Source organism: Ostrinia furnacalis, unplaced genomic scaffold (genome assembly GCF_004193835.3).
Source record: "Ostrinia furnacalis isolate ACB-3 unplaced genomic scaffold, ASM419383v2 OfSCF7147, whole genome shotgun sequence".
NCBI lineage: Eukaryota > Metazoa > Arthropoda > Insecta > Lepidoptera > Crambidae > Ostrinia > Ostrinia furnacalis.
Genome location: NW_021137386.1, coordinates 166,505 through 177,060, shown reverse-complemented (window position 1 = coordinate 177,060; position 10,556 = coordinate 166,505). Strand labels below are relative to the sequence as shown.

The 10,556-nt window shown below is 34.9% G+C and overlaps 1 protein-coding gene across 1 annotated transcript in view; it reads left to right on the top strand.

The window, feature by feature from the left end:
* Positions 1 to 554: 554 nt before the first annotated feature.
* LOC114363469 (dedicator of cytokinesis protein 1-like) overlaps positions 555 to 10,556 on the top strand; it is a 66,409-nt gene continuing 56,407 nt past the window's right edge. The window contains exon 1 of the mRNA XM_028319193.1: positions 555 to 658. Within this exon, the coding sequence (XP_028174994.1) occupies positions 555 to 658 (104 nt within the window). The remainder of the gene's footprint in view (positions 659 to 10,556) is intronic.

The window sequence follows — 10,556 nt, the reverse complement described above, 5'->3', positions numbered from 1 at the left end:
TTACATTGAAAAAAATACTAATTCAAAACTGCCCCAGGCGTGTTCAAGGCTGCCCCGACTACGGGGCAGTTTTGAACGTTTACAGGTCTGTGCAAAAATCGAAATATCTCAATAAGCGTTCATGAATAATTAAGAAGAACATCATTATTTTGTTGTGTGATAACCATGACCTCTATCTAGGAAGAAAAAATTAATGAAATCGTTCAAATTTGGAAGATATTCAATAAAGTATGAAAATTGTTCAAAGCTGCCCCCCTCTCCCCTATTTATGTTATGTTATTTAAGTATTTTCATATNTTGCCTTAGGGGCCTAACAGCATTGGTTCAGTGCTTGCTTTCGGAGCCTAATAGCATCTGTTCAATGATTGCCTTTGGGGCTTAACAGTCTTGGTCTAGTGCTTGCCTTAGGGGCCTAACAGCATTAGTTCCGTGCTTGCCTTAGGGGCCTGCCAGCACTAACTCAGTGGTTGCCTTCGGGGCCTTGCCACTATCGGGCCACTCTCTTCCTTGAGAGGGGATGACATCTTCCTTGGACATCGTGGTGACAAGGCGTGATGTACGAGGACCGCTGCGACGTGGTGGTGGAGCCTGCAGACGCTGCTCCAAATGTTATCTTCGGAGGACCGAAGATGTTGCAGGATGGCCGAGTTGTTAGCGGGTTAAATCGAATCTACGCATTCCATCACTATTCAATCGATGACCCGTGCACTTCACTACGATCTGTCACTTGACTTTCGGTATTTTCGCGCGTATATTAATGCTAAATGTTTTAATGTTCAAGTTTGCTAATAAATGTGGTTAATAAGTAAATTCAGTCTTTATACTGCATAGTAAATATTGCATACTTCAGAATAGTATTGTATGACATTATTGTCAATTTACAACGAAGGCATCTTGGTAGAGTCTACTGTGTCCATTTACTTGCAACTACATTAGCAACTTTGTTCAGTTCAGTATTATGAAAATCTTGTTTTATACTTTTTCACAGTCGTTTTTTGCANTTTATACTAGTCATATACTTACTTACGTAAAGAATCGCAGCTATTAAATTATTTTCTACATTCGACATGTTAATTGTTTATAACAAGAAACACAAGTGTATTAAAATATGTGGTTTCAGACAGGCCTGTGTTTAAAAACTTTCGGCACTAAAATATCCCTTATTTTGTTAGTTTACAATGTAGTACACTGAAAACGCTTTAAACGCTGCAAACACTTTAGACGTCTATTGAAACCACATTTCTTCCAAAAAGTAAAAAAATGCTTATTTATTTCATAATAATCACTGGCTGGTTTTACATTTATTTGAAAAAAAAAACTTAAGTAGGTACGCATTCGAATTTTAAAATTGGTAATCACGAATCCGTCGCGCTCGAGCGGACGGTCCAATAAACGAAATTATGCACTCAAAGTAGACTCGGGGATTGAGTTCAATTAACTCATCCTTTACTGAGAATGAACTGAAAGCATACAAAAAGTTTCATATTCGATTTATGCTGAAAAACCCATTTTTATATGGCTCAAAGTAATTTTACAGGTGATGAAATAATTTTGGAATCAAATTGCTTTTCAGATGGGTTTTTAACAGCCTTGTTAGGTATTTCGTATCTGGTAACGGTCACATTTTATAGACGCAATTGTAAAATATTATCGTATTATGTTTGTGTGAATATTGAAATCACACGTAGCCAACGTGTGTGTGACCAATGAGGATCAGTACTGTTGTAGAAAATTCAATAAAACTAGTATCTACGTTAATCTTTAAGACATAAGAAAGATATATCTTTTTGAATTATCCAAATCGGACCATTACTTACGAAGATATTAAGTAATAAACATAGGCCGTTTTTGCCGCTAAAAGTCAACGTACGCAAGGCCGCGTGACGTCATTATATCCGAATCGAGCGCAGCCGGCGTACTAATGGGATGGAAAATATTTTTTTCCGGCTAAACTATCAGTTTTAGAAAAAAACTTTTAATAACATTTATTCTTCAAAATAAAGTAACCTATCGACCAGTAATTTTTAAAAATAAAAATTGTGAAAAATAAGTATTGCTATGTACACTTTATTTGAATAAATCGCCAAATATACCACCGCGGAGACCCCAATCGCGTCTCTGCGTGCCATTGAATCGTATGAGCGTATGGATTTTTTGCGTTATTTTTCACAATTTCCATTTTTAAAAATTACCTATCGATAGCTTACTTTATTCTGATGAATAAATGTCATTACAAGTTTTTCTCTAAAACTGATAATTTGGCTAGAAAAAAATATTTTCTATCCACGCAGTACGCCGGCAGCGTTCGGATCGGATATAATGACGTCATCGTCCCCGCGCCGGGCGGTCAGTGAACTTTTTTAGTAATTTGGCCATAACTTCGTCAATTTTTGTCGTAGAACAAAAATTTTTGCACTGTGTATTAAGGATTTCTTAGCCCTATAAATCTGCATTCACAGCTAAAAATCGAAATGATCCTCATTTCATTTAACATTTTCTTACCTTACTTTTCTTATTGGTAGAAATTCTGTATACATTTAAAAAGCTTCTTTATTAAAGAAACTGTTATTATTTAATACACAAATATAATAATTTTGGTACCATCAAAACATTCCTTAACCGCAGTCTCACACTATTAGCTTCATAATTTTTTTTAGACCTAAGAAGAATCTTACTAGATATTGTGGGGTATAGAATCAAAGGCAGCTAAGGCATGATTTTAAGTACCTGTATCCCCAAGCCTATTACAGTTGGAATCAGACTTGATTGCAACGAACTAGAAAATTGCACTCATTCAGCACTAGTAAATAGTCTTCAGTCAATACTTCACGGTGATTTGGTAAAAAACCTTAAGAGATTGGACTCCGCTTCGATATAAAGCTTTTTATCAAATCACCGATTGAGAGCTTTTAAGCTTCTGCATACCGCAATTTATGGAATAAAATTGCAAAGACCTTTAATTTAAGTTTTTGATGAATAATTTGCATTCCATTTCAATTTCACAAGGTAAGCTTTTTAACAAAGTCAGCAATTTTTCATATTTGTCAGGATTTCAATATTCGAGAAATAAATATTTCTCGTGGTCTCAAATTATGAGCACCTAAGGTGGATGAAAATTTTCTCTAACTGGATGAAAAAATAAAAAGTTAATTTCTATCAAATATCATGAATATTTTACACAACTTTTTTTCCATCTTTAAAGTGATTACTTACAAACAACTTTTATTAATCAACTCACTGAAATCTTCTGCAGACTGACGTTACTTGCATATCTTTTTATTTCCATTTCAATTACCTAAGTGGTTCTTATTTCCAAGAACTCTGCATTACCAATATCCAAGTAAAAAACTCAAGATTGATATGAAAGTGAATATCAAAAGTTGTTGGAACTGCAACGAACGAAGGAGCTCTCTTCATTTATTTAAAGTAGCGCAAAAGTTGAAGTAAACTGAAATTCACGTATTACTCTTGAATTTGAAATACTACTTTTGTTTTTCACTTCAATGCTTTTTTTGAAATGTTTACATAATAAGTAGGTGTACTCAATGTGTGTGTTTATTTATTTATCAGTATATTTATTTTTGGTCAACAATTTTAGTGGCCAAGTTTCTTCTTTTCTTTCATTTTATTTGATTTTTTTTTGTATTTTTCCTTTTTTGACTTGTTTTTAAGCATTTATTTCTATGGGTTCTATATTGGCTCACATAAAATTCTAAATCCTATTCTTTGTCTTACTACCGATTTGTGTTCATTATAATCTCTCTTCATAATTTTATTTTTCATACTTTTTTTATTCATACATTTTTATTACTACCATCGGAGCTCATAACAGTTAGTAATCATAATTTTTTTATCAATAATGTTACTACCAAGAACCATTTAAATACATAATTTTTATTTTCAGATCTTTTTTCTTCATAACATTCATTGATCATATTGTTTTAATTAATATCATAATCATCATAATGTAAAAGTGCTTTTTTTAAGCCTATTTACAGAAATAAATGAGTTTTAGTTTTTTAGTTTTAGTTTTTTAATGTTGTTACTACTAAGAACATACTTCAACTCATAATGTTGTTGTTCAGAATAATTTACTTTATAACAGACATACTCGTATCTTTAAAAAATCATATATAATTTAATAGAGTAAATAACCATGCAGAGCATGCAGCATGAAAGCAAGCATGCAGCATGCATTGGTATCTCCTCGTCTCCGGCGCTGCGGGATGTGCAGCCCTTCCGCCCTTGCGTAACGAGGTTCAGGCGCCCACGCTTGCTTCCGCAGCTTCGGCTTTTTGGATCGGCATCGGCGCCTTCGGCGCCTCGGCGACCAGCCTCAGCCGCTCCAGCTCACCCGGGCGCCCGAGCTTCGTTACAGCGGGCGAGGGCTGCCCTCCCTCCGCGCCTCCGGCTTTTAAATTACACTCTAGGGGTAGGGCAGACAAGACTACGTGGAGTCGGTTTTGCAGCGATTCGTTTCTGTCACGTTAGTTTTGTGGCACAAAATATTGCCTGTTTGGACCATTTCAAGTTAATTTCATGTTAAAATACGATTTAATACTAATATAGACATCATGATTTTGACATGATTTTGACATGATTTAGACATGATTTAGACATCATGATAAATACACTTATGAGTAATAAATTTCTGAAAACAAATATTAGGATACATCACATTTATGAATATTATAGTTATTTATTCGAATGATTATGAGTTTCGATCATTAGTATAGAAAAATATATGAAAACAAATATTAGTAAAAACGAAGTGTATGATTCGTGATATTATGAATATCAATGATTATGTTTTTAAATATGTAGGTTTTAAATTTTTTATGAAGAATGATCATTATGGTATCAAATTGTATGAGAAATATTTTCCGACCTCCAATGATAGGAATTGAAAAGTTATGTAAGAAAATGCGCTACCATTTCTATGTACAGATATTCGACCGCTACAATTTTATTATATGTATAGATTATGCTCCCAGATTTTTTTTATTAAAAAAAAAAAATTTTCGTGTTTTTCCTCTCTGCTATTTTATCTCTGACTTAAAATAATTCTTTTAGTGAAAAATTTTACTGAGTAGCATGACGATGCACTAAATCTCTTTCGTGATACGATTTCAATACAACCATTACCATCTATTTCTTTCACCCATATCAGCACCCTGATGAGAGGAAGTGAGACGGGTAGAGTTCGTCGCTTTTCCAAGTCGACCTTTAGATTTTTGACGTCATGCATTCACTTACCCTGATTGGCTGAAGCAAAAAAACGATGTTGGATGCAAGTTAACGAGATTTTAAACTAATGTTAGTGCTCGAGTTAACGACGTTTACCGTGATTATGTGATTTTGAAGTGCGGCTAAGTACGGGTAAACAATGGGACTTTTTCTGAGTATTGTATAAAGAATTTGATATAGGTACATACTTATTTCTTATTCGTTTTAAGAAGAATAATTTATGAAGAAGATAAGTATGTCATAAAGTTTAAGGTAGAATAGAGCTATTCCCACTCTTCCTACAGATATCGTGAATGGTGACTAAGGATATGTGAAGCAGGTCTTAAGGCCATGATTTCCCAAATTGTTGATATTTGACCGATTTTGTTTGCAGATAGCTTCTAAATGAAAAGATATTTTAGCAAACAAAAAATTGTACGAGTAAGTTAATGTCTTTAACTAGGGCGACAACTTTTCCAAAACACGATATTGCATAGTTTGTCCGATAAAAAAAAATCCCAAAGAAGTACGTCGACGGCTTTTTTGTTTTACTCTCATATATTCATTTTTAACATTTTACCNTAGGAAGAAAAAATTAATGAAATCGTTCAAATTTGGAAGATATTCAATAAAGTATGAAAATTGTTCAAAGCTGCCCCCCTCTCCCCTATTTATGTTATGTTATTTAAGTATTTTCATATCCCATAGTACAAGCTTTGCTTAGTTTGAGACTAGAGGCGCAGTGTTAAAATATTATGTCGAAGGATATTTAATTTTATTATTTATTTATTAACTATTTGAAGATTACGTAAACCGTCATCCAACTTACGGTTTGTTTTTACACTGTGGCGTCAACGCGTCGCGCGAGTGTCAGCGCGAGTGTCAGTGCGAGGTGTGCGGGGGCTGAGGTAAACAAATGCACGGCATCGAGGCGGTAAATCCTATCCTTAAAATGTTTGGCCAGTGTAGGCAATATCCTCCACTGGAAACTGAATGATTTGACTGATGAGGATGATAGTGATACTGAGCAATGCTAAGCTCTGTACTTTTGGTTTTTACTATTACTACTTAGCATACATTTTCTCTACTACTCTGAAGCACACAATACACACGTTCAATTAATTTTTGACCGCTACCATCAACACAGACCTAATTTATGAATAGTTCAGTGCGATAATGAAGCCTGTAGCATTCCTAGCTGTCGGTCTCCGTCAATTAATTTGTAATTAGTGAGACATTGTTTACAAACGGTGCATTGCATACGTTCAAAGCGTTGTTCCATGGAACAGTGAACTAGCAGGGCTATTCCGAAACGCTGTTAACGTAGTTTCGGTTCTATCTGTCACAGTCGCTCATGCTAGCATCTCGCTTAGCGTGATAGGGATGGCAACATTCGAATTCGGATAACGTGTATCAGAGTTGCCTCCCAGTTTTGCCCGTGGCTAGGGGCAAAGGTGAAATGTTGGCAAACTATACTGATACACGTCCCAGTTGTAATTACGTTCGCGTTGGGGGCAATTTCGTTGACGACCACAGACTATCGTCCTCAAAGGATGTCATAACAAAATTAATGGAAAGAAATACTTTTGACAGGTTGTGTGTAGACGATTAGATTCTCTGGAACATGGTAGCTTCTCCATAAATTCAAAATCATTAATTTTACAATAAAAAATGTGGTTCTCCTTATTTTTTTTTTATCTCCGGCTGAATTTGCCAGAGTTCGGTTTCAATCAAAACAATTTCTTGAATATTAAATCATTAATGTATTTTTGTAGCCAGTGGTAGTAGTTTCTCACTAATGTCTACGAGCGAGGTTCTCCTTATTTCTATGTAGTGAATGTATTGTATTTTCATAGGAATTTGTTTCAGTTTTTTTAAATTACCTGTTGTATCTCTTTACACAAACTCAATTTAGCTTGGGTCTGGGTCACTTTAAGTTTGAACCATTTTACCATTTATCCGCAAAAATCAAAACCAAAGCTGCATCTCCACTGCGCCTAAACCAGATCGATGGGCAATGTGGGCATCGGTTCACCGAGCACAGGTAATGTTTGTCGCGTCGCAACCACCCAGCGACGCAAATATGACAAAACCTAAATTATGCCTGCGAGCATGCACCATTGGTTTCCGTGTTTACGACGTTTTGTCATTAAATTTAAGGATTTTGCGTTAGTTAAAGATTGTGTGAATCAATGGAATAATTTATTTAGATTTATTCAAGATCCAAGTTAAATGAAGGATCCAAATATAGAAATACAAACATTCACAGGTTGGAAACTATTCATAGAATTCTGATCATCGTTTGGAACTCTGAGCATCAGCTCAATTCGCTGTTCAAAACAATCTTGCGATGCCTGCATTAAGCTTTACAGCACTTAGATTTAGTCTTATCAATCTGGGTATCTAAAATATGTAATTCAAAGGTGACTGACTGACTGACATAGTGATCTGTCAACGCACAGCCCAAACCACTGGACGGATCGGGCTGAAAATAAATTTGTCATGGAGGTAGATGTAGGCATCCGCTAAGAAAGGATTTCACGTAACTCTAAAACGGGATCCACGCGCACGAAGTCGCCGGCGGCCGCTAGTTAATACATAAACACGTTTGATTGATAAAATTTAAAACAAAGTAACTGTGAAAATTACTAGCATGAGCTTTGCAAGCTTACAACTGAACTTAGAACTTTCAACATTTACGTAACCGTTTAATTGATCATAAAATAAATTGTAGGGAGTCATAGTGTAGGACTTTGATGATGAATCTTGTAATATTCAAAAAAATATGGTAATAAAAGAGACAAAATTTCGATTCATTCCCTTTTTCGACTTAAAAAAAAGGTTCTTGTTACACATACATGTAGTTTGTTATACATACATGCTTATTAGTCCAATCGTGATGAAGACACACATAAGATACATGGCCGTAGCGCCGTAAGTGACAAGTGGTTAACGATCTATGAATATGTATGAGGGGACAATCTCTGGGCTAATCCGATTTTGGAAATGATATTATACATACAAAGCTATATTAATAGCTGTGGAATAGTTTATTTCCTTATGTTAAGAAGACATTCAGACGTCAGCATTCTTTAATTTAAATAAAAATCAAAATCAATTTTAAGTGGACCAGAATGGTCTACTAAAAGTTACCTCACTTTTCGTGCGCTTACTATTTATCTAGTCTTTATTAATCTATGTTTAAAGGTATACAAGATGTGGAACATCTATGGGTGGACCAACCTTTTTACTGTTTGTCGTTATTTTCATTTATTTTTGATAACTTTTGTTTTGATATTTTTATTTTTTTATAATTATTTTGTGTTTTCGTTCTGTTAGCGCATTTAGTAGGAATACCTTTATAAATAACTTCATTTTCTTTCCCCGCACTGCGCTAGCACACACAAGATAAGGCCACAATAGTTTTCGAAAATGACTCTACCTGGAATTTTAATCCGTTACTTTCAACGTGTATTACCATTGTGCAGTGCGTCTTGCGTAGTTGAAACAAGACCGATTTTGCACCACGAATGTATATTCTGATCTGCTGCATCTAACATTTACCTAGCGTTGAAAATTGCTTAGATACTTTTTGAAGCAAGCGCAGTCGAATGCGTGGAAGCAAACCAATCCCATTCTGCTGTTCAAATATTTGCCTCACAACTAGCGCGGATTCCTCGGAGTTGAGGTGCAACCTCCTTTTTGCATTCAATTAGTGCTGTAGAAAAATCTACTATCGATTGTCGATAGGTCTTTGGTTATTCTAGTGGAGTGATGACACGCCGGGCCTGGAAGCTTGAATTTTTTTTAAATGGTTTATTACAGTACAAGCGATACCTACATCTTAATAACGACTTGCGACAATTAACTGCCGCCATAGTACGAGTACATGCATCATGTTGGTTCCGTCAAGATTATTCAAACTTCGATATTTAGGTATTTGAAGATTAGTATAATGTCTGGTCTATTGACAACCTTTAAAGAAGATATCGATAAGAACTATGTAGATAGATACTATGTCTCAGCATCACTACATAAAATCTGTAAAAAAGTTTGCAGTAAACATGATCAACTTTTAAATACTTTGAAAGGAGAATGTATTAAACTAGAATTACTTACATCGATTGAAGTTACCCATAGTTAGATATGAATTTTACTCACTATAAAAGAGGTAAAAATGTCGTTTGACATCACGTTAAATTGAATTGATGGCACACGGGCTGAAAAATTGTGCTAAGCAAAAGTCACAAGATTTATCAAGCCTAAAATGTCATTTAATACATTCGTTTATTCTATTGATTTACCACCAAACTATGAAGGTAATCCTCCACCAATCTTATCACATCTCCAGGCTTGAAGTGTCCAAAGCAATTTTGGTTTAGATATTCCATTCCTAGAAGACTCATCGTGATTCGGACTATCGGAACATCCCAGACAGAATTTGCCAAAGTGTGTGAACAATCTGTACATATCTTATGGTTTTAGACAGTTCTCCAGTAACCCAATAATCGTTGTTGAATTGTTTAGCATCTTACCTACTTGTTACAATACTCTCTAAGTGCTTCAAGCAGAGACCTCACCTACTGGCGAAAATACGATGAAATGAAAAAAAGTCTAGTAATTTAGTTTTCGTTTAGTTTCAGTAAAGATGAGGCAATTTAATGAAACTTCACGCAAATAGTGGAAGTTATGTTTTGTTGATTTACTTTTCACACGGGTATTTCTAAGGGTGTTAATGGTAACTAATTGGCGCATTTCCCATATCATTCAGCTGAACTCTTTCTAGAAGATAAATCACTTTCACACCAAGGAAAATAATCTTTTTGGTATGAATTTTGGCCTCAAGTTCTAATCTAAATTTAAAAAATATTTCCAAGTTTTAAGTTATAACTTATTCACGATAACAAGTTTAAAATTATGCCGCGTCCATACTCACAATGTTCCGCTACTTGTTACAAAAGTTGGCTTGCAAAGTTTAAACTTCCATTCTACTTTGCAAAGCTGTATCGCAGTAAACTATTACACTTTTGTATTTTGCAGAGACGAGTCTAATGTTTGAAATATAGATACGGAGTTAGATTAAAATGCCCGTGTATTTTACGAAACAAACCTGGTACATTCTCTTTTGACAAACATTACGTAACTGACTGCGAAAAAGCCCGTATATCCCAGAGTTTTAGCTGCAACCGCCATTATTCTAAGTGATAAAAAATAGTGGTTTACAATGCCAGTATATCCAGTGCATTTTAGTTGACTTGTACGATGCGAGCTCCAGGGACTTTTTGACAAGGTTTTTTTAGGTTTTGTTTTGTAAAAGCAACTGTACTTAA